This window comes from Chlamydomonas reinhardtii, chromosome 10, assembly GCF_000002595.2.
Source record: "Chlamydomonas reinhardtii strain CC-503 cw92 mt+ chromosome 10, whole genome shotgun sequence".
Taxonomy (NCBI): Eukaryota; Viridiplantae; Chlorophyta; class Chlorophyceae; order Chlamydomonadales; family Chlamydomonadaceae; genus Chlamydomonas; species Chlamydomonas reinhardtii.
The window spans coordinates 4,542,042-4,566,974 of NC_057013.1; the positions used below are offsets into that span (position 1 = coordinate 4,542,042).

General features: G+C 63.0%; 5 protein-coding genes across 5 annotated transcripts in view; 2 read left to right on the forward strand and 3 right to left on the reverse strand.

Annotated features, from left to right (window-relative positions):
* Positions 1–4: 4 nt before the first annotated feature.
* Positions 5–3,746, reverse strand: CHLRE_10g452250v5 (uncharacterized protein). The gene is made up of 9 exons (XM_001698470.2): positions 3,283–3,746; positions 2,351–3,010; positions 2,130–2,198; positions 1,857–1,898; positions 1,621–1,632; positions 1,410–1,460; positions 1,209–1,259; positions 987–1,037; positions 5–799 (listed from the first exon to the last, which is right to left on the reverse strand). Exons 1-9 carry the CDS (start codon positions 3,715–3,717, stop codon positions 251–253), a joined length of 1,920 nt encoding a protein of 639 aa, XP_001698522.1. The 5' UTR covers positions 3,718–3,746; the 3' UTR covers positions 5–250.
* Positions 3,747–3,850: 104 nt separating this feature from the next.
* Positions 3,851–8,466, reverse strand: CHLRE_10g452300v5 (uncharacterized protein). Its single transcript, XM_043066987.1, has 9 exons — positions 7,390–8,466; positions 6,891–7,035; positions 6,200–6,649; positions 5,732–5,828; positions 5,410–5,485; positions 5,017–5,164; positions 4,784–4,858; positions 4,482–4,590; positions 3,851–4,296 (listed from the first exon to the last, which is right to left on the reverse strand). Exons 1-9 carry the CDS (start codon positions 8,092–8,094, stop codon positions 4,263–4,265), a joined length of 1,839 nt encoding a protein of 612 aa, XP_042920384.1. The 5' UTR covers positions 8,095–8,466; the 3' UTR covers positions 3,851–4,262.
* Positions 8,467–10,508: 2,042 nt separating this feature from the next.
* Positions 10,509–13,205, forward strand: CHLRE_10g452350v5 (uncharacterized protein). The gene is made up of 6 exons (XM_043066988.1): positions 10,509–10,689; positions 10,908–10,969; positions 11,297–11,426; positions 11,700–11,788; positions 12,031–12,083; positions 12,348–13,205. Exons 1-6 carry the CDS (start codon positions 10,584–10,586, stop codon positions 12,367–12,369), a joined length of 462 nt encoding a protein of 153 aa, XP_042920385.1. The 5' UTR covers positions 10,509–10,583; the 3' UTR covers positions 12,370–13,205.
* A 1,931-nt stretch (positions 13,206–15,136) lies between these two features.
* Positions 15,137–18,268, forward strand: CHLRE_10g452400v5 (uncharacterized protein). The gene has a single exon (XM_001698288.3). The coding sequence runs from the start codon at positions 15,179–15,181 to the stop codon at positions 17,339–17,341; it is 2,163 nt and encodes a 720-aa protein (XP_001698340.1). The 5' UTR covers positions 15,137–15,178; the 3' UTR covers positions 17,342–18,268.
* Positions 18,269–18,270: 2 nt separating this feature from the next.
* CHLRE_10g452450v5 (uncharacterized protein) overlaps positions 18,271–24,933 on the reverse strand; it is a 13,689-nt gene continuing 7,026 nt past the window's right edge. The window contains exons 17-31 of the mRNA XM_043066989.1: positions 24,456–24,614; positions 24,013–24,126; positions 23,772–23,868; positions 23,493–23,575; positions 23,219–23,296; positions 22,944–22,999; positions 22,536–22,599; positions 22,125–22,260; positions 21,834–21,901; positions 21,500–21,604; positions 21,212–21,296; positions 20,876–20,946; positions 20,492–20,602; positions 20,139–20,213; positions 18,271–19,714 (exon numbers count right to left, since the gene is read on the reverse strand). Of these exons, the coding sequence (XP_042920386.1) occupies positions 19,535–19,714; positions 20,139–20,213; positions 20,492–20,602; positions 20,876–20,946; positions 21,212–21,296; positions 21,500–21,604; positions 21,834–21,901; positions 22,125–22,260; positions 22,536–22,599; positions 22,944–22,999; positions 23,219–23,296; positions 23,493–23,575; positions 23,772–23,868; positions 24,013–24,126; positions 24,456–24,614 (1,482 nt within the window). The 3' untranslated portion in view covers positions 18,271–19,534. The remainder of the gene's footprint in view (positions 19,715–20,138; positions 20,214–20,491; positions 20,603–20,875; positions 20,947–21,211; positions 21,297–21,499; positions 21,605–21,833; positions 21,902–22,124; positions 22,261–22,535; positions 22,600–22,943; positions 23,000–23,218; positions 23,297–23,492; positions 23,576–23,771; positions 23,869–24,012; positions 24,127–24,455; positions 24,615–24,933) is intronic.

A 24,933-nucleotide genomic window follows, 5' to 3' on the forward strand; every position in this document is an offset into this window, starting at 1 on the left:
ATACGGTAGCAGGATGTTACAGTTTACGTAACATTCTCATATGGGCACAGCTTTACCGATCTGCACCTCACAAGGTTTGCATTGAGTAATAACAACCAGCATTGTCTCTGTGTGTGCCGCGCCAATCACAACCGCCCACGCGGCTCTTCTTCACCATGCCGTTCACTACACTCGTTGCACTTGCTGCAAAAAGCAGGGCGCAGAGCAGACCATCCCTGGACAGGGGCCGCGCAGACTAGCAGAGACCACATCATGCGTAGAGGTCGTTGGTGACGCCGTCGTTGGTTCCAAATCCATTCGCATTGTTGTAGTAGAAGTATGGGTAGTTGCCATCGCGGTCCCTGTACACTCGGAAGATGTCTCTCCCGCCAAGGCGTGTGTCAAAGTGTGCGGTACGGCGGGTATCGGCATCCTTGCCACTGATCATCAGAACGCCGGCGCTTGTACTGGAAGCACGTAGACACGACTCCCCAATGCAAACTTTGTCGATCAGCAACCTTCCCCCGTACGTGTGGCGTGAGTTGAAGTAACCAGTATATATGCCAAAATCTGTATACTGATTAACGAAGAAGAACGTGGGAAACGACGGCAGGTTATCCCCGCCGTCCCGGTAGGGAAACACTTGCAGGATGTCCATATCTATGTCAGCTGTGCTGATGCGTACGGACGCGAGTGATGTGCCCTTGCGCACAAAGAACAGGCGCCCGTCACTGTTAGCGGTGTTGCTGGCGGACTGCTGCAGGCAAACCTCGCCAATGCACAGACGGAGCACGTCCACAGATGATGATGAGGTCGGCACCTGCCACCATATGCGTGCATAAGGAAAGGGAAGCAAGAAAGTAGGAGACAGAGTGAGCGAGCATGTGTCGGAAGCGTGTGTCGGGCGGGCCCAAACCATTCAGCATAGGAAGGCCCAAAATCGGCTAGCACGGCATACATGTTCAGCGGGGCGCCGCGAGCCAACGTCGATTGATTGCCCTACACACCTTGGCCGTAAGGTCCCTGATCTGGGTTTGTAGGGAGTCAACTTGAGCGGCCTGGGTTGGGGAAATGATCGGGTAGACCCTCGGCAAATGGCCAACAAATGGTACGAAAGCTACGCTGGGGTGGCTGTTGCTGTCAGGCAGCCCCAGATAGACAGACAGACATGGGAACAATAGGAATACCCCCTGGTGCACCGCCACATCATTACACACGCTGACACGCACCTTGGTCGTAAGGTTCTTGATCTGGGTTTGTAGGGAGTCAACTTGAGCGGCCTGCGTTGGGGAAATGATATGGCAAGTACTGCTGTTATAGCTACTGCTGTTAGGCAGCCCCATCGCAGATAAGCAGGCAAATACTGCAGTACGCATACGGATGGAGCTGGTGCCGTGCACGCACGATACATCTATCGCCGCCGTACACACCTTGGATTTAAGATCGTTGATCTGGGTTTGCAGGGAGTCGATTTGAGCGGCCTGGATTAGGCAAATGAAGTAATAAGTAAGTATACGCCTGTACATGCAACGAGCGAGTTCGTTGCAATAGCCTCTGAGAACAAGAGAATGTGATTGATGGCCGGACCAACTGATTCTCCAAGACGTAGAACGCCCCAGCAGCTGCTGGCTGCTTGCTCACCTGCTTGTAGATCTGGAAACAGAAGAAGGATGAGAGGTGGGCGCATGACGATCATCAGTACTTGTTGCAATCGGAGTGTGAAAAGTTGGCTGGTAGCCCAGCATGTCATGCTATGTTGCCGGTCATCAGTCATCCAAGCCCTCGCTTCACCCACCATGCTCCACGCACTACGCATGCCAAGGCACGCAAGTACCACAAGGCCGCAGGGCAGACCAAATGGGACCACACATACGTACCGTTTGGTTGGCTGTGTGCAAGGCGTCAAGCAGCGCCCGGATCTGCATGATTGACACGAACACAACGGCTCTGCTGGGTGCTGCTGTCTGGGCACGCATACTCTTTGACCCTCGCCCCCGCCCTCCCGGCCCTCCCTGGTTCTGCTGGGCCACGAACGATGGTCGGCGCGCCCACTGCTATATCGGCCACCTCGAGCACGCGTGTCATATCGATCAAGCTCCGGTCAAAGCGAGCCGCCGTAAGCCTGCCACGCACACATCGAACCCACGCACCTGGGCGAGGACGCCACCAGCAGGCAGCGCAGCCGCAGGCGCCCCCACCAGCTCCAGAAGGGGCGACGCCTGGCAAGGAGAATGCATCACCAAAACACACGCCAGTCAATGCAATTTACATACCGTACACTGTACAACAGGCGTTCGTGATGTCTCGCAGAGCGGTGCGTGTGGAGCAGAAATGATCATTGCTGCCCGTCCGTCTAATTCGATCAACTTACGGCGCTCTCCAGTGAGTACAGCTTATAGCAGGGCTGGCCGCGAAGGGAGCTCTCGCAGGAAGGCGGAGGAGGAGGCGGAGGGGATGGCGGTGCCGGAGGCGGGGGAGGTGAAGGAGACGGCGGAGGTGGGGGAGGCGAAGGCGGCCGCGGTGGCGGGGGAGGGAAGGGTAGCCCATTAAACAGCGTGGCAGCGTAGCTGACTGAGCTACCGTCCACGTAGAAGCCAAGGGCCACGGCCGTCGTGCGACCGTTGTTGGAGGCCGCGGGGGCAATACTGCATGAAACCGTGATAGTCGCCTTGTCTTGGAGCGTGAAACTGCGGTCATCCTCCCATTGCACCGTGCTCCCGCTGGCTGTGGTGAAGGCGCAGCTTACGGCGCTAGAAGGAGACGAAAGCACAGGCTCGATCACCTTGATCATGCTTGCAGGATTACTGGCGGTGGAGGCGTCAAAGGTCATGCGCATGGTGAAGGGGTTGGCGCCGACGGCTGAAGTGCGCAGCAGCTGCAGCCCCGCTGCCTCAAGTTGAACGCAGCTCATAAACGTGGAGCGCGTGCTCGTGGTCAAAACCGTACCGGCAAGCTCAAAATCGGTGTCTGTCAGGTCTGGCGCGGAGGCTGTTGAAAGGCCACGGCACACGGTGAGTACGTACGCCCGCACCTGCGTAAAGGTTCACAGCACAAGTGGAAACTGCTAGTTTTGCCTTGAGGAATACCGTATGTTCTCGGTTAGGACTTGCGAGACATGCGTCAGTTCGGATGGGGGGTCATGGAACTCGAAACTAGCCTAGAGAACAAGGCGTCTTCCTGGATGCCATGGTTCAGCGCTAACTGGGGAGGGCCGGAGGGGCCTGGACGAGCGTGCCGCACGCATGTCCTAAAATGTCCCAACCGCAGGTTACACGAATGCCAGTCCCCACACCACATACGTACCCTTGCGTAAGGTGCGTATGCGCCCATTGCTGTGGCGCTAGCCACGTCGGGGTCGTTCGTCGCCGTCCAGTAGTCGAGGAAAGCCGATGTGGAACTCCATCTCGTTGATTTCAGGTTTGGCGCCAGCTGCGCGACAACCTGCTGAAAGTTGGCATACTCGGAGGCTGGCAGAGCAGGATACAAGTCGGCTGTGAGGGTCAGGCTGCACACAGCCGCTGTGAAGGACATGTACTCGTCCGGTGCAGCCCCGCGGTCATAGAACGTTTTGTACATGCCCTGCTCAATGATGGTCGCGCATCCCTCCTTCGAGTCAAACGATCCGGCAGCTTGTGCTGGTGAGCCACCGGCGAGCAGTCCGCGCGCGCTCCCGCCCAGCAGAAATGTTCCAAGCAAGAGCCCCAAACCGAGAGCAACGCTCCCTGACAATGATCGCATTGCAAGTACTTCAGTGGATATAACATGGCAAGCTCTATGCTCATGAGCGGCTTAAGAGGACAGGGGCCAGTTACGGCAGTTCGTGCATGGCACCTTCCGCCACCTAAACAGGCAAGGGCGGGCCAGCGGCGGACGGCCTTCGTAAACGCAGCTCCTGCGCGCGGAACACCCCCCACCCACCCACCCACCCACCCACCCACCCACACATAGGCACCTTCGTTCGTAACGGAACAAACAGGGCCTCAGTTTGACACCATGCATCTGCAGCCCGGACCAGCCACACCACAACCCGACACCCCTTTGAACCATACCTGTACGTCATCATACGTACATGCCTGTGCACCCAAACCTCCTGCTGCAACGCTCGCTTTCCTCCTGCGCCTTATCCTGTCAACCCTAACCCAGGTACTCCGCGGCACGGTTCCCGACCCACTGCCTCCTCTGCACCGGGTCGCCGCTCTTCCCTCCACGGCTCCGCCATCCACCGCGGTTCGCCGCTGCAGCCGCGCCTCCTCCCCTCCGCTCCTGCGCCCGCCCACCGCTCATCAGCACACCTCCGCGATGTGGTCCCAGCCGGGCCTGTCAAGCCAGGGGCAGAAAGGGCAGCGGGCATCAGGTGTGCAGGGGCGGACGTGACGCGACAGACGCGTTTCGCATGCACCAGGCCCCTACCCGATCCACCGCCCCCGTGTGCACGTGCCTACACGACTAGAGCCATTGAAAGCACTCCCCCCCCCCCACCACCCCCACCCCACTACACGCACCTGCGCACTCCGCGCTGCGCCCACAGTTCTAAGAAGGCGCCCTTGGCCGCCGGCAGCAGCGTCTCCACCGCCGTCAGCACCTCAGCAGGCGCGTCCCAGCCGCCGCCCTCTGCGCACGCATGCACGGGCGAGTGGCGAGGGAGGCATGAGGGTGCGGTTGAGGCCTAGCACAGGTCTAGACAGCGTCCATCGTCCAGATCGCGTTGGCTGGGTGGTTGCGCGACCAACGGAGCAAGCAGTGCCTCCCCCCTGGCCCTTCAGCCCCCAGGTTTTGGCCCCGGCCCCGCCCCCGCCCCGCTCACCGGGCAGGCAGCGCACGCAGTCGAACACCACGTCTGGGTTGCGCTGGTGCCGCAGCTCGATGTCGCGGCCCTCACCTGTGCGCGCGTGTGTGTGCGGGTGCACGTGCATGCGTAGGGTGTCACGAGGTGCCCATTGGCAGGCTCAGGCCCAGCCACCGCGCCCGTGACCCCCTTCCCCCTCGACACACCAGCCACCCAGCCCCCCCCCCCCCCCGCCGCCTTGCCCGCCTCACCCTCCCGCCGGAACATGAGCAGCGTGGAGTGGCTGCGGCGGAAGTGGCGGCCGGGCAGTCCGGCGATGGCGTTGGCCGGCGTCATGTGCACCCAGGTCAGGTTCTCCACATACACGTAGCCCCAGCCCGACAGCGCGCGGCACACCGCCTGCCAGGGGAGCGGGTCGTTGGAGCGCGAGGGGATGGGGATGGGCCGTTGGTTTGCGGTGGGGGGGCAGCGAAAAGAGAGGGGTCGGGGTTTATGGGACATGGCACGGGGCAGGAGGCCCCAGGGTCGATACAGTACGCCACTGCGGCAAGAACATGACCACTAGCCCTTAGCCCTCGCTCCCGCAACAAACGGATACACAACACTACCGGATGGCCCCCCGCCCCCCGCCCGCGCCCCCGCACCTGCAGCAGGCCCTTGTGCGCCCACACCATGATGAAGCCCTTGGGGCACAGCCGCGGGATGGGCAGCGACCGCAGCCTGAGCACACACGCACAAACATACACACACGCACAAACATGGCGGGAGCGCAGGGTAGAGGGGCGACCACCACGCTGCAGCAAGGCGAGGCCTTGTCGCATGTGCCACCACGTACCATGCCGCACGTGCCGCACCACTTGTTCCCCGGCCTGTCTGCCCCCCCTGCGTCATGGCGTCCTACAGCCTACCGGTCATAGTGACAACACCCTCTTCAGATCCTGCACCCGCACCCGCACCCCGTCCCACCTCTCCAGGACCGCCGCCTCCTCGCCGCGCTCGAAGGCGTCCGCGGCGTCCGCCGGCTGCCAGCCCGCGTTCACCATGACGCACTGGTAGGTCTTGCCTGGAGGCGTAGGCGGCGAAGGGAGGAGGGGCGCGGAGGGCGCGGAGGGTGCAGGGGTGCAAAAGGTCAGGGTGAAAGGCGCGGCTGGTGTACGCGGAAGCAGGGCGCTGGACAGGAAGCCAGGAACGGCGCGAAGCGAAGAACACGTGAGGAAAGGCGGTCAGGCGGGAGGTGGTGTGCGGGTACAAGCGAGCCCTGGTCCAATGCAACGTTGCTGGGTGCGGGCAACAGACCGCATGATCGGATCCTGATGGCGAGTCGTGGAAGCTGCGCGCCCGCTGGCTGTCTAGAACACAGCCCCGGCCATAACCAACACCGGTCCGCCCGGCCACATTCAAGGCCGTTTCCCCCGCTCAACCCCACTGGCTCACCCCCCAGCGCCTTGTCGAAGGGGAACCGGGTCAGGTCCGCCGCCTCATACCCACGGCACGCCGCCGCCGCTGCCTCCGCAGCCGCCGCCGCAACCGCTGCTGCTGCCACGTCAGCCGCAACACCATCAGCCCCTTCCGCCGCCACCGCCTCCTTCGACGCCGCTGGTGCCGCCGTTGCCGCCGTCGCCTCCACTGGCTTGCCCTCCAACGGCTCTGGCGGCGGCATGGGCTCCGGCGGCACGTACGGCCGTACCGTACGGCCCCAGGACAGCGGCAGTGGCGGCGGCGGGATGCGAAGCTGCACCAGGCCGCCGCCGCCGGCCAGGGCGCCGCCGATGGCCGCAGCGCCGCCGGCGCCGACGCGGATACGACGGCGGATGAGTGCGTTGGTGTCGCGGTTGTACTGCGTCACCACCTGGTGCAGCATGTGGCGCGACTGGCCACCGGCGCCTGTGAATGATGATTTAAGTGTGGGTAGCATAACCGTCGCTAGACATTGTTTCAAAATTAGCTAGCATGGGTGTAACCCGGGCCCCACATGAGATCGTAGATCCTCACATCACCACCAAACCGCGACGCCCCGGCTCCATACCGGCACGCACGTGACGAGACGAAATGAGATCTTATCCCTTCAATGACCACATCCCAGGTGGCGCTGAGGCCCTATACCGGGCACGAGGGCGGTACGCACCGGGCGCACGGGGCTGCCGCGATCCCGCCGCGCCGCCACTGCTGCGCTGGCCACCCGCACTGCCGGCCCGGCGCCGCCGCGCGGCCGCGGCGCCGTCGCGGCCCTTGCCGCCGCCGACTTCATAGTCCTCATCACTCCAGAAGCCCTGGACAAGCAGCAGCCCAGGGCACGAGCCGTCAAGGATGGACACGCGCATGTGCATGCTGAGTGCGCTCCGGTGGAGGGACAGCCGTGTCGGCTCCGCACACGGGCCCAACCCCGGCGGCAGACCTTACTCAATCCACGGCCTCTGTCCCCTTGTCCCTAACCGTCAGACGTGCCGACGTTCCTGTTTCCCTGCCCCCAGCCCCCGTAGCCTTACCCACCCAACCTCTCCCATCCCGTCTCCCGCTGCCTCTACCCCTGCCACCTCTTCAAGCACCCACCCCCATCCCTAGCACGCCTCCGTCAGCTCCGTCCTGCCCCTGCCCCAACACATCCCACACACGCCCACACACACCTTGAGGTACAGCAGCTCGTCGTCCTCCAGGTCGCTGTCGCCAGCCCCAGCGCCGTACACCAGGTCCTCCATGCCGTACGCCACGTCACCGCCGCCGTACCCGCCCTGGTCGCGCATGTGCATCGGGTTGTGGTCGCCCTCCATCAAAAGGTCGTTGTTGGCGAGCGCCGATCGCACGTTGAAGACGGACGTCTGCTTGAACACCTCGAGCAGGGCCTCCTCGTCTAGTGCGTGGTGGCTTTCGTCGGCCGGGGTTGGGAGCGCGTTTGGTTCCTCGACGTCCCGTGAGGAGGCCGGCGCAGTGTCGGCGCAGGTCCCGGCAGGCGCGGAGGCTGGCGCTTGGTCTGAGCGAGGCTGCGGCTCGGTGCTTGGTCCCGCACTTGAGCCTGCGCCCCCTACCCCATCGGTGCTGGCGTCTTGGCCTGCGTTTGCGGCGCTGGTGCTGGGTGGCGCGGCAGGGTGCTGGTTCGGGTCCGGCGATGCGGCCGCGGGCTGTGCGCCAGAAGCAGCCGCGACCGAGGTTCCTGCTGCCCCCGCCTGTTGTCGCCGCTCCTGCGCAGCTTTTTTGATGCGCTCCAGCTCCTCAAACTTCTTCATAATCATCTCTGGCGTCTCATCGTCCTCCACGTAGCCCACATAGTGAATCGCCGAGGGCACCTGGGACTTCACAGTGACACAGCGCCGCTTAGACCGCCGGTCGGACATTGTTAGATGTCACGCGATATAGAGCGTTGCTCAGGTATGTGCTGAGCCTGAAGAGATGACTCTGCCCCAGTTTGGAAAGCCCGCGCCTTCAGGCGCCCGTTGCCTAGTACTGGCGCAATCAGCTTCCAAGATGAGAAATATCCATGAATTGGGATGGGATGGACGTTTGTAGAGAAATCCAATAGCGGAGCAAAAGTTTGAGCGCAGTTCTGTTCCCAGCTGTTGGAGCGACGTACTTGAGTTAATGTGCAAAAGTATTCAAGGTACCTATCGCTTCGCAAAATGCGAATTCGATGGCGTGTAGGCGTCTGTCTCTCAAACGGATCGAGGAATGGTCGCGAGCGGGGCTGGTTTGTTCGAGAACCCCTCGCTAATCCCGTAACTTTTAACGCATGCACGAATTCTTATCACGTGCAACAACAGATTTCGCTTGCACTGCAATCTACACGGCTGCACACGCACACGCGCTCCCAACCCCCCTCGCCATTTCCCCGCCCCCTGCAGTCCCCTGCATTTTCAGTTAGGGTTCGGCCCTCTCCAGTCCCCTGGCCTTGTTTTGCGCCATGTTTAGCGCCCCGTTTCACCCAGGTGGAATCGGTACAGCCTGTCGATTACAGCCCTTATTCTGGGGGGATCCTGCCGATTCTGGTCACCCTGGGAAGGGCAGCGCCAGGCACTGGGCATGCATATCCTCCGGCAAGCGGCTGGCATATATTAAGGGAAAATGCAAGCGTGTAGGCGCACATGGTATGAAGGGAGGAGAGTGCGCTTCAGTCCGTCGGCCAGAGCGAAGTCAAGGGGGCGACTCGTGGGGGCGACTGCGCTGCGCGGAGGGATGCAGTACCGCTCGCCCGGCCAAATTCCGGGGGTGTCCCCCGGGCACACATCCTGAGCCGCGAGATATTCTTACCTGGCCCGGCGACATTTCCCAGCCGGCCCGGCCGCATCCCTACCTGGCCTGGCCAAATCCCGACATGCCCCGGCCGAATCCCCTACCTGGCCCGGCCAAATCCCTACCTCCCCCCGCGAAATCCCCAGCTGCCCCAGCCAAATCCCCCATCTGGCGCAGCCAAATCCGCACCTGCCCGAGCCAGCTGCCCTACTTGGCTGGGCCCTATTGCTTTGCCTGTCCACGCTGTATGCTCGACCCGGGCCCACGAGCATCTCAGGCGCCGTCACCCGCCCTATCACCCCTTCCCCTAGGCCTACACCCCTAGTCCTACCACGTTCCCCCTACAGACACAAGGCAGTCTCCATCATATCAGGGCAGGTATCAGGGCATGAGCACGCATGGTCCCGATCAGCGAGCGAGCGAATGAAGCAGGCGGGGAACTTAATGTGACAGCTCCCTAAGCTTAGTCGCATTCCCACAGTAAACTTTTGTTGTGGCAGCAGGGTCACGCGTGTGTCCGGGCACTCTGGAACTGGCTCAGCCCAATATCTCCGTCGCGGTATTTTAGTGTGCCTCGATGCTAAAAGGGGTACAGATGCGGCTTTGTTATCCAAATCTACTTCACGCCAGCGCTTTGGTGTTAGGTGGGGATAAGGAGCCAATGGCTCCTGGCCGGCACCAACAGCGCTGGAGGTAGCTTAGCCAGCGCTTGCGGCCCAGGCAGCAAACCATATACACTATATGCATGTTCGCGGCTTCTCTTGTGCTAAAGCCTAAGAAGAAGAAGGGATCGCTTGAAAGCCCCAACATTTTGAAGGCCGCCGTAGGAGTGATGGGGATGAAACAGATATATCTTTATGCGTATACATGTACTGAAAGCATCAAGAGGCAGTCTATGGTTAACGGGGATGCGTGGGCTGGCATGACCAAGCTGCCACGCGCACCGCCCTGCGCCCTGCGCGCACAACCCCGCTACCACGCACTTCCTATCCCGCTTCCCCGGGAGCCGACATCTGCAATATCCCGCTCCCGAGGATGCCCCCAGGCGTCAAATCCCGCTGTGTGGGGTGCCCCCCGGCGCCGAATCCCGCTGCCTGCGGTGCCCCCCGGCGCCAAATCCCGCTGTCTGCGGTGCCCCCCGGCGCCGAATCCCGCTTCCGCGGGTGACCCCACCCGAGGTATCCCGCTGTCCCCGCCAGGAATCCCCCTTTGTACTGAAGACAGCGGGATTTCGCCGGGCGAAATCCTGTGCCCGGGGTCATCGCGAAATCCAGAGCGCCTGCATCCCTCTGCGCTGCGCTGTCAGCTGGACCCTCCGCTGACGCGACCCCAAAAGCGCAAGCTGCAAGATGTGTCGCATGCATGTCTATCTTGGAAATGTCCAAACGCTACAGCGGCCCGCTGGACTCGGCAAATGGCCGCTTTCGGAAAAAGGGCGCGATGGGGCCACGCAAGCAACATGGGGAAATAAAAAATGCCCTGCAGTCACCCGCTCCCATTCCATAACGATTACTGTAAGCTCACGGCATTATCTCACTCACTGTCACGAACACGACTCGTTACCAAAGCGCTCCGAAGCCAACCGCAAAAGAGCAGAATGCAGACTCTTTCCGTCAAGTCGACCCGCGCGTCGGTCGTCCCCCGCCGCGGCCGCGCTACCACCGTTGCCGTCAAGGCCCTGTCACTGCAGGAGGCGACAAACTGTGAGCTTCCCCGACGTTTCGGAGCTGGGTTGGGGATCCGCTCCTTGCTGAGCGTTTGCAGGGCGCGTCGACACCCCAATTATGCTCCCTATGGCAGAGCGCTTGCAGTCGGGACCCACTACTGTAATTGTGCGCGGTCCGCTCTTGTCGTCTTCCGGAACTGACCCTGGCCACTTTCGCTGACGGGACTTTCTTCTTCCCTCCTGGCCTTCGCGCAGGGTTCGGCCAGGCTTTTGTGCGTATCTTCAGCCCAGATGATACCAAGGTCAAGAACTACCCGGTGCGTGTGCGGGTCGCCTCACCGACAGCGTTACATGAACGTTACGCAGCGTCCCGGTGACCTTTCGGCTTTCGGTGCTATGCGAGCAACAGCGCGAATGTCAGCCATAGCACGACCATACGCGCGCAATTAACTTGATGCCGAAAAGGGCCTGTTGCGTTGTTGCTCCGCCTCGCCCTCACCCGCGTTTGGGGGGCGAGTGCCCAGGCGCATCCCTCGCTCTACAGCCCTCGCTATACAGCCTCACTCCCTATCCATGTGGCCCACTCTCACCTTTCGTTGGTTCCCGCTTCCCCTTGCGCCCCCTTGGCACCCCCCCGCCTACAGGTGAACAACTTCTCCGGCCGCATCAGCCACCACGAGGGCCCCTCCCGGCCCTTCAAGGACGGCTTCCAGTCCAATGCCCCCCTGCCGCCCAGCTCATCCATCGAGGCCGCCAACCAGGAGGGCGCCGCGGGTGAGTCGCCGCCACCATGCCTGTATGCATGCACGCTGTCGGCGGTAGCCCTGTCTGTCCTTGGCGCTTGCTGCTGTAGCATGCCACCGGCGCTGTCGTTTCCAGTGCCCATGTCCTGCGCAACGCCTCTCGATATGCCGCCATCCTCCCGGCACCCCTTGCTCCCCAGTCCGCACTCGTGCTCCTGGCCGTCACAAACCTCCCGACTCTCATTTCCGCACACTGCCTCACTGCCGCCCACCTCCTCCGCCCCTCCTTCCCCCCTCCCCGCAGGCTACGTGGAGGACGCCGTCAAGGGCGTTGTGTCGGGACTGGTGTCTGAGCCGTCCGGCACCGAGCCCGGCGCCTGGACCGGCGCCGCGGTAAGCAGGGCTGGGGGCTACTGCAAGAGAGCACTCGAGGGAGAGTTGAGGTTGTGTTTGTCATGGGTGACGGTATGTACATCAGCCCGTGCGTGTATGCCATGCGTGTGTTTCGTTTGTGTGTGCACATGTGCATGTGCTGTGTGCGCGTTGGGTGCCGTCGAATGTCGGTGCGGCACTGCCCTGCCGCCGCCCAACTCCGTAGCCGGTCTATCATCTCCCAATTTCCCATCAACCCACAGGGCTGGAAGGGCGGTGTGCACAGCTCTGAGAACAAGCGTGACGCCCGCGAGGGGTGAGCGCATGCGTCTCGCGGGGAACAGCGTAGTGCTACCTGCCGCCTTGCAGCAATTTGCTCCCCTTGCTCGTGTCGCGCCGTCTAGGGTCGTGGCACGTGCGCAGTCGCCCGCATGTGCGGTCGCCGCCTGGGGGCGACTTCCATAAATTGATGCCCCCAGCTCCTGCTGTCCTAGCTGCTGGTAGGATCGGACCACCCGCTTGTCCACTTAATGACTCTTTTGCTGCCGCGCCCTTTGCCTCTCGCTCTCCGCCTGCACAGGTTCCACGTGAAGAAGTACTAATTAATTGTTAGTACCCAGAGCCAAGGGGCGCCGTAGCAGCCCTCTCGAGGATGGGGAAGAGAAGAGAATATTACATTATCTGGTCATGCGCAGGGCCGGCAGCATGCGCGCGTGTCGCTAACTTGGTACTTTCCAAGCATGACGCAGCCCGCCGTGCAGGGTGGCGGATGTCCTAGATATCTTGGTGCGTAAATCCATGGAGAGCAGCAGGCATTGACGCTCTATACAATTTGCGGGAGTTTAAACAACACGCACGTACCATACTCGGCTGCCTGGTAAGAGTCGGCATTCGTACGTTTTGTCAGAGCAGCCGGCATCGTTGTTTTCGTTGTGCAGTCGGCATTCGTTTTTGGGCTGAGCTAGGACTGATTGGCACAGCTCGGTGGCATGCATGGCCGCAGCCCGGCTTTGGGCTTTTTGGTCGTGTCACGGCGGGTGTGTGCACGCATGCGTGGCGTGTGTTTTGATGTGCGCAAGTGATTCATTGTTAAAAAAACAAGAAGAGAGCAAACAGGCATGCGGCATTGTGCACGTCGTTCGGAGCGCTGTTGCTTGGGTTGTTAGGCGGTTGACTCGCTCTTGGACTTGGGCGCTCATGTATGGCACCTGCTTTGTTGCGAATGAACATCCGCTGCTGGTTTTGAATTGCACGGCGCGGATACAATGTTGACATGCGGCTGGCACTGCGGCAACGGAAGGATCTGGAATGTTGCTAACATCGGCTGATGTGCGGCGCACATGGATGGAGTAGTAGTGCAGGGAGGGGACAAACACACGAACCCAGGCGTCCCAGAGCAGACGCGCGCCACGAGGTGGTCCTGTAAATAATGAATGTGCCTTACAAGTGATCAACTCCACATCAGGATCAGATTACGTAGCAAGGCATGGTCCAGCGGACCTCGCAGCATACGCGCAGACGGGGGGGGGGCAGGCTTCCACCAACCGCGACTGGCCATGGTCTGGCACTCGCCCACCCATGGTCGCGGTTGAAAGCTGGCGCAGGTGCTGACATCACACATTATCGGGGCACAGCAGCAGGAAACGTTGGAGCAGGCACAGGCGCAGACGCAGGCGCAGGAACGGGGCCAGGAACAGCATCTTGCGATGTCAGACATGCTCGCTCTGACCCCGCCGCGAGCAAAGCTGGCACCAAGGCAAGTAGTCGAGCAAGTAGCGCCGGGCATGGGTTTGGGGGGTGCGTGTGGCACGCGGCGCGGGAATGGGCCGATGGGCGTGCGGCTGCACAAGTCGGCTTTTATGGGAAAGCTACGTGCTGGCTGTGTCACGTGCATGTGCACACGCTGCCGGTATTCTGTTGTACCGAACCTGCCCTGCGAAAGTGCGCTTGAACTGATTGCGGACAGGCAAGTTACTGGCCTCCACCGCTTCCCGGCCTTCCCCTCCGCCCCTTCCACCTGCAGGCCGCGGCGCGCCTCAGCCTGCCTCAGCGCATGGGAGCCCCACGTGCACCAGGGCCGCCGGCTGCACGGCCACATGCAGTGGTGGCCACAGACCGAGCCGCAGGCGTAGCGCGCCGCGCGGCATCGCCCAGGTGGTCTGCGGGCGGCGGCAGTGGGTCTGCGGCCCGCCCGCACGCCGCAGGCTGCGCCAGCGGCTCAATGGAGGGCAGTCCAGTGGTGTGCCAGGAGAGCCAAGCCGTGGGCGCTTGTTTGCTTGAGCGGTACTCGCACCATGCCGGTGGGGGCGTTGCACACACGCACGGCACGCGTCCCGGGGACTTGACACCGATGCGTTTTGCGGTACGGTAATTGGGGGCGCCGGCGTTGCACATGTTTGCTGTCAAGGGCTGCAGCAGGCACTACTGTGCGTAGGAATAGCCGCAAGCTTGGGGGTGCGTGCTATGCTGTGGAGGCCGATACTTGGACAGCTTGCATGCTGCTGCTTGAAGCAGATTGCTGGGGTCGCTGAGCCAGCCACGTGGCATGAATGCACAGCAAGGACCGCGTGGCCCTGACGGCCTGGGATTTGGGTAAGAAGGAAGATGACAGGTCTGCGAACGCCGCCAAGAGCAACAGCAGCCGCCGCAGGGGGACACGCTGGCGGCGGCATGGTCCCCTTGAACTATAGAGGGCTGCGTGCGTGGGCTGCTGCGGTGGCGGCTGTGTTAGTCAGCTTTTTAACCAGGCGTGGGCCGCGGCAGGCTGCTGGCGTGCGACGTGAGGGAAACGCAGCGCACAGCGTCTACACGCCTGCTCTGTGCAGTCCGAAGTTGGATAATGGAGTTTGGATGGTTCCTGATGCAGGAGGTCGCAATTCGCAACTCGGGGATGGGTGCTCGTGGGGTGCTCGTAGTAGCTCTGTTGGATGCGCAGATGACGGGCGTTTGGCGTGGGCAACCACAAGTGGGTTGCATGATAAAGGTACTGGGCCAGTCTCGCGTGCGGATGGGAAGCAGAAAGAAGCAGAGGGATGGCGTGTTGGTAATGGAGGGCAGCGGAAGTAGGACCATAAGGCAAGGGTTGACCGGGTTCGAGACCGGTTGCGGTGACCCGAGTGGCCGAGTGCACTACTGCATAGCAGGTTGAGGTTCAGCATGTATTGAGAGCACGAAGATCACATGCAGTCTTGAGGAAGAGCGGGGGACGGGTGCGTAACAGTGGAACGTGAAAGCGGAGCCTGGTACACACGGGTTCTGAGTGAGGGACCGTAGTGGCAGGGGGTGGCGCGATGATCCGACCCCCGACCTGTGTGCTGCAATGTGTAAGCCACCTGATAGAATTACCACTTAGTCACATAGTAGCAAGTCCATGAACACAGGACAGGTGAGGACGCAACTAGAGCAAGTGACATGGCAGCGTCGGTGCTTGCCGCTCTTGAACAGCTATATGGCAGCAATAAATATGCAGACTGTATAGTCAACATCTACACGCCGACATCGCTAGCCAGCGATGAGCCTGCCGTGGCGCTCCCCGGGCATCTGCACGTTCTTTTGGCGGGCTCGGAGCTATTCCAGGCGCAGGCTGAGCGATGGCCGCAGCAGTGCGACAACGACATCAGCTGCAAACTGTGCGGCGCTACGAACAGCAGCGCTCCTGCTAGCGCGTCGGGCGTTGGGCAGGTGTTGCGCGTGTCCCTCGACCATGCCGGTGACCTGCCCTACGCCCTGGCCGCCCTCCGCTTCCTGTACAGCGGGAACCTGGACCAGGTCATCGCGGAGGCCGGAGGTCAGGCATCGGCTTCCGGTGGCAGCAGCGGAGAGTGCGTTGACAGTGGGGCCGCCGCAGGGCCGGACACACCAGGCGCGTCCAGGAGCGGCAGTCCCACCCGCGGCGTCGCCGTGACTGCTGCAAACGACACTCCCAGCAGCGACAGCAGCAACAGCACCAGCAGCGCCGGCAGCGGCCCCGGTGTGGCCGCGGCGCTGCTGCACACGCGCCGCCTGGCGCTGTACCTGCACATGCCCGACTGCGTAGCCGCGTGCGAGGCAGAGCTGGTGGAGTGGGTGCGCCGCGCCGCAGGCGCGGCCGTTACGACAGCCACGAACACGACGTCAGGCGGGGCGTCCACAGCTTCTCCGGGGCCGGGGCTGACATTCATGGATGCACGGCTGGCGGCGGTTGCAGACGTGTACGCCGCCCGTGAGCTCCTGGCACCACCGCTGCTCCTGTTGTCGCCGCCAGGCATTCCCATGCCACCGCACCTGCCGTCTGCGGGTCGAGAGGCTAGCGATGTGGACCCCCGTGCCGCCGCGCTGGGATGCTGCGTGCGTCTGGCGTGCTTGGAACAGTTGCTTGGGTGGGCGAAAGAGAACATCAGCACTGTCCAGGCGGAAAACCAGGAGCTGCACAGGAAGTGGCAGCAGCAGCAACAGCAGCAGCAACAGCAGCAACAGCAGCAGGGGCAGGGCAGCGGTGCGGAGGAGGCACCACCGGCAGCTGGACAGCGGCCGGAGCTGCAGCCCCCGCAGCCGCCCACCTTTGGCGAGCTGCTGGCGTGGGCGGCGTGCAGCGCGCCGCACGCGCTCAGCAACCTGGAGTCGCGGAAGCTCGTGCTGCAGCTGCCGGCAGTTGCCCTCGAGGCGATGCTGATGGCGGAGAATTTTGCCACGGACGATGAGTCCACGGTGCTGCTGCTGCTGGCGGAGTGGCAGAGCGCGAACCGCGTTACGCGGTCGGACAATCTGCTGGCACAACTGCGGCTGGGCCACATGAATGCTGCCTACAGCACCATCGTGCTGCCGCTGCTGGTGGACGGGAAGTGGATTACAGTTTCGCGTGTGCATCTCGGCCTGATTGCGCAATGCGGCGGCGGCAGCCTGGCAGCGCGACAGCGCATCTGCAGGGTCGCAAGCCGTTACAGTGGTGCGCAGGACGGGGTGCGCTGGTTCCACCCCGCGCCGCGGCCCCAGCCGCCGCCACGTGCGCTCGACTGGAGCGTGGACGGCGCAGCACTCGCCGCTGCCGCCGCGGGCGCACATCTTCACGCCAAACAGTTTGCCAGCCAAAAGCTGGTAGCCAGCGGCTTCGAGTGGACCGTGGCTGTGCAGCATGCGTCGCCGGCCGGAAATGGGGCCGCCGCAGCCACAACCGCCGCGGCAGGTGTGTTCATGTGGTGTTACGTGCCGCACTCGCTGGCGGTGGTCGCACGCACTGGTTACGACAACACGATTGGGGCCTTCCGGGTGGTGGCGCACCCCGGAGCCGTGAAGCTGACCGTGTTTCGGAAGGCGGTTGGCCAGGGTGGTGGCAGCAGTAACGGCAGTAGCTCGAAGTGGGCGCCGGCGTTTGTGATGACCTGCGGTGACGGCGACTTGACGGTGTGCGATCAAGATGCATGGGGCGAGGCGCGGGCGCTGCCGCTGGCTGACCCGAAGTCGCAGCCGGGGCAGCCGGGGCAGCCGGGGCAGGAGCAGCGGGGCCAGGGGCAGGGGCAAGGCGCGGCGCGGCTCGCGGCGTGGGAGCCCTACCTCATTGAGGGCCAGCTGCGTGGGCAGCTGCGGTGGGGCGCGTGAGGCGTGCTGGTCTGGTTGCCCTTGCCTGGGCAGGTTTGGTTGGGCACGAAAATGTATGTGTGATAGACACTTCAGGAGACAAGCAGTGAGCTGGTGCATGTTGGCACGGGACTGAGACGAGAGAGACAGACCAGTCTCAGGGAGGTTTCTGAGAGGTGTGCCAGGGTGTGTTTGCGTGACGTGCACCTCGGATGGCGATGACGACATGATGGCGGCGATGGCATTTACGGCAAGACTCTAGGTCGCGTGATTGGAACTCTACGTCGCAGGACATCTGGAACGGTAAAAGTCTAGGTCGCAGGATTGCATGGCATCTGGTAAGGAAGTCGCAGGATTGTTTCAATGGGCGGCGTGGCGCTAAGGCCGAGCTTACGCCGCAGAAGGAGGCAGCAGTTCATGAGGGTAGGGCAGTGTAGGGAGCAGCACGGCCACCACACGCCCCCAGAGGCAAGGATCTCGACCCACAGCCGGGTGTGCTGTGCAGGGTGCACATGTGGCGTTGGTGAAATGGTTGTAACGGTTGACGTGTATGAGGTGATGAAGAATTTGGATGTATCAAGCGGCAAGTGGCAAGCAGGGCAGGGCATCAATCACAGAGGCATTGTGCAGCAGGATGGTTGAACACGGTTTCAGAGGTAATTCATAACTTGCGGGCGCGCGGTGAACCGGTTACACAAGTTGATGGTGAAGGGCTGAGGTCTGAGCACAGGATTGGGGGCGCTAGTGGCTCGGACGTGACACAACCGCGAGTGTCCGAGACTCCGAGTGCGTGGCGGGGGGAGGGGCGTGAGAGTTGTTGTGAGGCAGCGGGGCGACAGCGCCAAGTGGCCGAGCGAGACAGGGAGGGAGGACATGCAGTGCGGCAGCGTTCGGTCACTGGGCTGGTGCGGTGTGCTCTTTTGCTGTGCGCTGTAACACGCATGAATGAGAGGACTGCAGGTTTCAGGCCTACGCTGCGCTCAAACCACAGCCAAGGCAGCTCCGATCCATCTGCAGCTGCAAGGCCACGTATTCAGTGCCTCCAGCCTTTCCCGCATTCCCGTGGTCCCAGTCCCAGGCTCCCAGTCTAGAGACGTGCACGAGCCTGCCCGTGGCATGCAGCAACCTCAGACACCATGTCACATGATTTAATTTGTTCTTGTTTACAGGCTCCCGAATGCACTGATGCACCTAGCAAGCATGTGTCCAGCTCTCTTGCCCGAGGCCCGCGTTCGCTGACCAGCGCGAAAAGCGGGCAGCGACGCGACGGCGCCTGCGCTCTTTCGGGCACCGCATGCAAACCGCACTTGCCACGCGTCAAGTCATACTCCGCTCAGTGCAACAACGAGGCCCGCTCGCGCACAGTGCACCACACACACGCACGAACGCCTGTCCTGTGTTCCTAGCTCTACCCACCACACACGCGAGCACACACACCGCTCCCGCACACTCTCAATGTCCGTCGTCGTCCTTTCGCGCAGCCATTTCTGGCGCTATGTTGCTTGCTCGTCGCCCAATTCTAGGATCACCCATCACGGAAAAGCCGCACAGCCGTGTCGGGTGCGCGCAGGAAACGACCCTCTCGGCCCAGCCCCGCGCAAAAGCACCTAAAGCTCCGGACAACCGCCCGAGCAACCGCCGCAATTGCTAACGCTGCCCCAGCACGCACACCGTACGCAGCTTCAAGGTCAGCAACAAACCAAAACGCGCACACGAGTTATGTTTTCCCGCTGTTGTCACTTGGTCATTGTCGCAACTGACTGGCTGGCTGAATGACTAAAGCATGCGGTCTGTCCATGCCCGCCCGCCCGCCCGCCATGCATTCCCCAACAAGCGTGCTGTTGCTGGGAGGTCAACACGCGCCAACTGTGGTCAGTCAAGGTCCGCCCGCCGCCGCACGGCCGCACGACAGCCACCAACGCCGCCGCCTGCTGCAGCGCCGCCACGCATCGCTGCGCCGCCGCCGCCGCCCGCCTGCCGTGCCATCCTCCTCCGCCGCACGCATCCCTGCCGCCGGACGACCCCGGCAAGCCCTACTAAGCTCCCAGCCCCAAGCCGCTCTACCCCGGCAGAAACAGCGGCGGCAGCGGCGCCGGCCTCTTCGCGTAGCCGCGCCGCGCCGCGCCGCTCCCGCCCTTCCATACGCCCTCCCGCGCCTCCCGAACACCTTCCAGCTGCTGCTCAGAAGGAGTCTTCTGAGGCCATCCGAGCCGCTTAGAAGAAGTCCTCGTCGTCGTCCGCCAGGCCGCCGGACCTCTTGGGCCCGCCTGCCGCCTCGTCCAGGGAGGCGGTGACGGCGATCTCGGAGGCCTCCGCCTCCGTCAGCCCCAGCGCGTGGCGCAGCGCCGTGCGCTTGGCCTCGCTCTCCTCCTTGGCGCAGTACAGGCCAAACACCTGCAGCGGGCGGCGGGAGGGGGGTTACATTCCTTACTATTTGGAGAGTGAAGGCGTGGCCAGGAGCAGCAGTATAGCTGGGGGGCAGAGGAGGGGATGGGTGTAAGCGGAGAGCTGGGGGCGCACAAGCAGGTGCAACTAGGAGCTCGGCGGGGTGCGCTGAAGGGCGCGTCAAAGCAGCCAGCCTTCTCCCGCGCCGAGCCGCAAGCCAGTGCCCCTTCCAGGCCGGCGCCCCCCCCCCCTTCACATGCGCCCCGCCCACCAAGCACGCCCCGCCTCGTGACCCTCTCCACACGCCCAACCCCCGTTCCCCATTTTCGTTGGTTTTGGTTTCGTTTGGGCTAGTATTTACAACCTCCCCCAACACACACACACACATACACACACACACGTGCACGCACACGCTCCTCATCTCCGCACCCACCTCCTGCAGCTCGCTGCGCTCCTTCCACGGCATGGGCTTGTCCTCGGGCATGAGCGCCAGGCAGCTGAGCAGGTTCTGTGGGGAGCGGGTGTGGGTGTGGGCGGGGCGGGGCAGGGCGTGTTGTTAAGAGAGGACAAATGGACAATCAGCTCATGTATGCGAGTAAATCCTGCCCACGCACGCACACCTGCGCATTCTGCATGCCCAGTGCCCTTCATTCGGTACTGCACTCTTGTGCCATCCTGCCCGAGGCCCTGCCTGACCAAACCCCACCCACCTTCCCACCTACCCGCCCACCCGCCCGCCCAGATCACACCACCCCACCCCGCCCACACCACCCCACGCCCGCCCACCTGCAGCGACACCACCGCCTCGTTCACGCGGCGCTGGCGGAACTGCGACACGGCCTGCACCAGCAGCATGCGCTTGCGGGTCGACACCTCCTCCTTCACGATGATGCGGATCTGCGGGGGCGAAGGGGGCGGGCGGGGGCGGGGGCGTGGAGTGTGTGTGTGAGAGAGGACGTGGGGCATGTGGGGTAGAGATAGGGGCTGCACGGTGAGCGGAAGGCCACGTTTCCAACGACCATGGCAAATGGCAACACGCGGCCAGATGCAACGGACCCCTCCATTCCATTTCTGTGTGCCGCCCTCTCCCGGTTAACCCCGTTCCCTCCCAGCCCCCCTCCCGTCTCAGCCACGCCCCCCAGGCTGACCCCCCCCAAAACAAACACGTACCTTGTTCTCGGGCAGCTGCAGCGCCGCGGGCAGCAGCTCCTTGAAGTACGACACGTCCGTCTCGCCCGAGCCTGTGGAGGAAAGGAGTGGGGGAGGCGGGAGAGGCGGGATACCCAGCAGGACTAGTTAGGCCACGAGTTTGTGCACCATCCAAGGGGCGAGGAAGTGGAGGCACAGACGCATGGGAGGGTGGCGCCTGTGCGCGCGCTCCCTGCCCATTTGGTAGCGACTTCGTCTGCAGTCTTCAGTGCATCCCGTACCGCTTCCTTAACCATCTTTGCAACCCCCACCCCCATTCCCACCAGTCCTCCACAAGCCCACTCCCCTGCCACCCACCGTCCGTGACCTTCTTGATGACCTCCTTGCGGAACAGGTTGCGGCGGGTCACCTCCTCCAGCAGCTGGTCCACACTGCCGCCCGTCTGTGAGGGGTGGGGTAGGAGTGGTAGGAGTGGTAGGAGTGGTGGGTCGGCGCAGGTGTGTTGTGTGACTAGTTTGTATAGGTGTAAAGAAGTGTTCCCGGTGCGCATGTGCACCCCACCCACGACTGATTGTCCTCACAGCTTCTCCAATAACCAAACCCCACGCGCTCCCTCAGCCCCCCCCTCCCCACACCCACACGCACCTTGTGCAGCTCCAGCACGCGGTCAATGGACCACTTGCCGTCCTCCGCCGCGCTGCTGCTGCCGTACACCTCAAGGCGGGCCGTCTTGAGCACCTTGTCGCCGGTCTGGAGGGGGGGAAGGAGCGGGGGAGGGGGAGGGAGGGAGGTAAGGTGGAAGGGAGCAGACCCAAGTGCGTGGGTGAGAGTGGTCATAGTAGCGGTCGCTGCCACCCGCCCCTTCCCCCAGCTGCTTGCGGCGCCATTCAGGAACACAGCTTCCATGCCGCCACCGACTGATTGACATTTGATGCCGCTACCGCCGCCGGCTGCTACTGCCTGCCACTGCCCTGCTCACCTCCTTGGTCAGGCCCAGCTGTGTGCGCATCTCGTCCAGGTACTGGATCTTCTCCTCGTTCAGAGGGCCTGCGGGGTGCGGGTAGGGTACGACCCAGGCGGCGGGGGGACCGTTTAAGAAAGTCAAAGAGGATATGTTGAGCTCCTTAACGGCGTGCAGCTACGCATGCCTCCCTGTCCCAACTCCGCCTCCACCACCACCCGCCTCCCCTTCCTTCCTCTCCCATCCCCTCCTTCCCCTCCGCCCCCACCCCCTCCCTCCCACCCCTCCTCCCAGCACGCGCCCGCTCACCGCTGCGCATCACCTCTGACGCCTGCGCCTTGTAGGCCTGCTCCGCCAGGTCCGACTGCGCCGACATGACCTCCTGCTGGCTCATGCCCAGCACGTCCGCCAGAGAGTTCAGGCGCTGCATCTCGGCCTGGCGGGCCTGTGGAGGCAGGTGCGTGAGTGTGGGGGTGCGGAGAGGTGAGTGGAGGTGTGGGGACTGTAAATACCAGCCCGAACTAAACCAAACTAAGCTAAAATGGTGTGCGGAGGTGTGTGGGGGTGTTGGGGTGTGGAGGAGAGTGGAGGTGTGGGGATGCGGATGCAAGGTCTCGGCGCGAGTGGCAGCGGCAACTGTTGTTGCTTGGCAGGACAAGGCTGTCCGTCGACATGCGCGGAGGCGCGCACACACAAATCCGCCTCCCGACACGTCCGCACCTGCGCGTTGCTCTTTTTCCGGATGACGCCGCCCACGGGCAGCTCCACCACGTCGCCGCTCATGCTGCGTGTGACGAGGGGGGGGAGCAGTGGGAGCTAGGGGTTATGTGCCCGCGAACCCAGCAAATAAGTCCCATCACCATCATCAGAAAGCTGCTAGGACCAGGCCGAGCCACGAGGGCAGTGCCCCGTGCCCCGCCGCTACACATGTGTGCCGCCTGCGACTGCGGCGCCCTCTTGACCCTTCATGCACAGCGCACCCTCCCTCCACTGCCTCAGACCGACGCACACACGCACAAGCCCCCCTCATCCTCCTCCCCAAACCCTCTCCATCTCCCTCTTCCCCATCCCTCTTCCATCCCCCTCCCCCCCCCCCTCCCCCTCCCGCTCCACCTCCCGGCCGCCTACCTGTACATGAGGTAGTTCTTGTAGATCTCGCCACGCATGGCCGGCTCCAGGTCATCCTGGCAGGGGGGTGGGGTGGGGTGCGGTTCACATGCAATTCAGGAAGTGAAGTTGTAGCCACGGGCACCGGGGAGAGGGATTGCAGAGTTGCGACAGTTCACATGTAGGTGCGCCCGCCCCAGTCCCTCCACCGCCCACATCCGCCCCCATGACCACACACACGTACACACAATACACGCCTTTGGGTCCCCCGCCCATACACGCTCCCCCCTCCTCACCTTGAGCGAGATCTCCTTCTGCGCCTTGCGCTCCTCCTCCGTGTACTCGCCGCGAGTGGCCTGAATGGACTTGCGCACCTGTGGGGGCGCGCACACGCAGCCTCACGTCATCAGTGAGCCACGAACAAACATGCGCAGTCCAACCCCGTACGTCGTTCCAGCCTACTTTCCAAGAACACACACACACACACACACACACAGCAAGTCCGGCCCAGGGCCCCCCTCGCTTGATTTTTGACTAGTAGATATCTGCAACCGCCCTTGATAAACGCACCTGCGTGACGGCGTCCTCCTTGGGCTCCTCGGGCTTGGCCTCGGCCGGCTTCTCGCCAGCGGCGGCGGCGGCCTCGGCGGCCTCTGTGTGGGCGGGAGCGGCGGCAGTTGTGTGAGGTTGAGCTATGATCTGACGCCCTTGAACTCCTGCAATCTCTCTATTCCGTTGCTGCCGCTTCCGACACTCCTGTGCTATCCCTGCCCCAATACTGCGCCCCCCCCTCCCCTTCCCATCCTCCCGCCCTTCCTCCCGTTCTGCGCCCATCTCTCTCTCTCTCACCCTCCTTCTTGGCCTCCTCCGCCGCCTTCATGAGCATCTCCGCCAGCTCCTTCTTGGCGGCGTCCACGCCCTTCACCTTGTCCAGCAGCGGGGTCACCTGGCGGCCGGAAGGGGGGGAGGGAGGGAGGAAAGGGGGGAGGGGGAGGAGAGTGAGGGGGAGACGTGCATGCATATGGGCACTTGGAATGGTGAGAGCCAACCCTGCGCCTCAAACACAATATATACACACGCAGGCACGCACCATGAGCGCGTTGAACTGCAGCAGCTTCTTGATGGCGCTGGCAAACTCCTTGCGGTCGCGGTTGCCCTCCTTCTGGGCCTGGCTCACGTAGCCGCGGAAGCGCTCGCGCGTGATCTGCGGGTTGTTGTTGTGGTGTGTGGGTTTAGATGGCGGTAGGTGAATGAGTGAGCGACTGCCTTGCTCTCCCGCTCGGCACACCAGCCCTTTCCTTCCCACCCAGCCTCCCCCTCCCCCCTCCCCCTACGCCCCATCCCTCTCCCTCCGCCCCATCCCTCTACCCCTCGTCCCCTCCCCTTGGTTTACTTTGGGCTGGAATTTACAACTCCCCCAACCCTCTCCCCTTCCCTATCCCCCCCCTCCTCCCCTCCCCCCTTCCTTGGGACCTACTGGGCTCGGGCACATAACCCCCCCCCTCCGCCTCCTCCCCCTCTTCCCCGCCTCACCCGCGCCATGACGTCCACCGCCACCTCGCTGTCCAGCCGCAGCTCCTTCAGCGCCGCCTCCACGCGGTCCGCCTCGTAGGCGCCCAGCGGCTTGGCGCCCGCCAGGTAGATCTCGCCAATCAGCTCCTCAAAGTCCTTGCCAGCAGTCTCCAGCTGGACCTGTGGAGAGGAGGAGAGGAGGAGGGGAGAAGAAATCCGTGATTGTGGTTGAGGGTCAGGGGTGGGATGGGGCGGGGCAAGGAGCTTGTACGGAAATCCAGGGGGCCGGCGGAGCGCGTGGCCGAGAGCCCGACACCGCCTCTCCTCTCCGCTGCTACGCTTCCTCCCTCCCGCCTGTCCTCTCCCTCGCACCTCCACCCTCCCTTCCCCTCCCTCCCTCCCCCTTTCCCTGCCTCCCTTCCCCTCCCTCCCTCCCCTTCCCCTGCCTCCCTTCCCCTCCCTCCCTCCCCCTTCCCCTCCCTCCCTCCCCCTCCCCTCT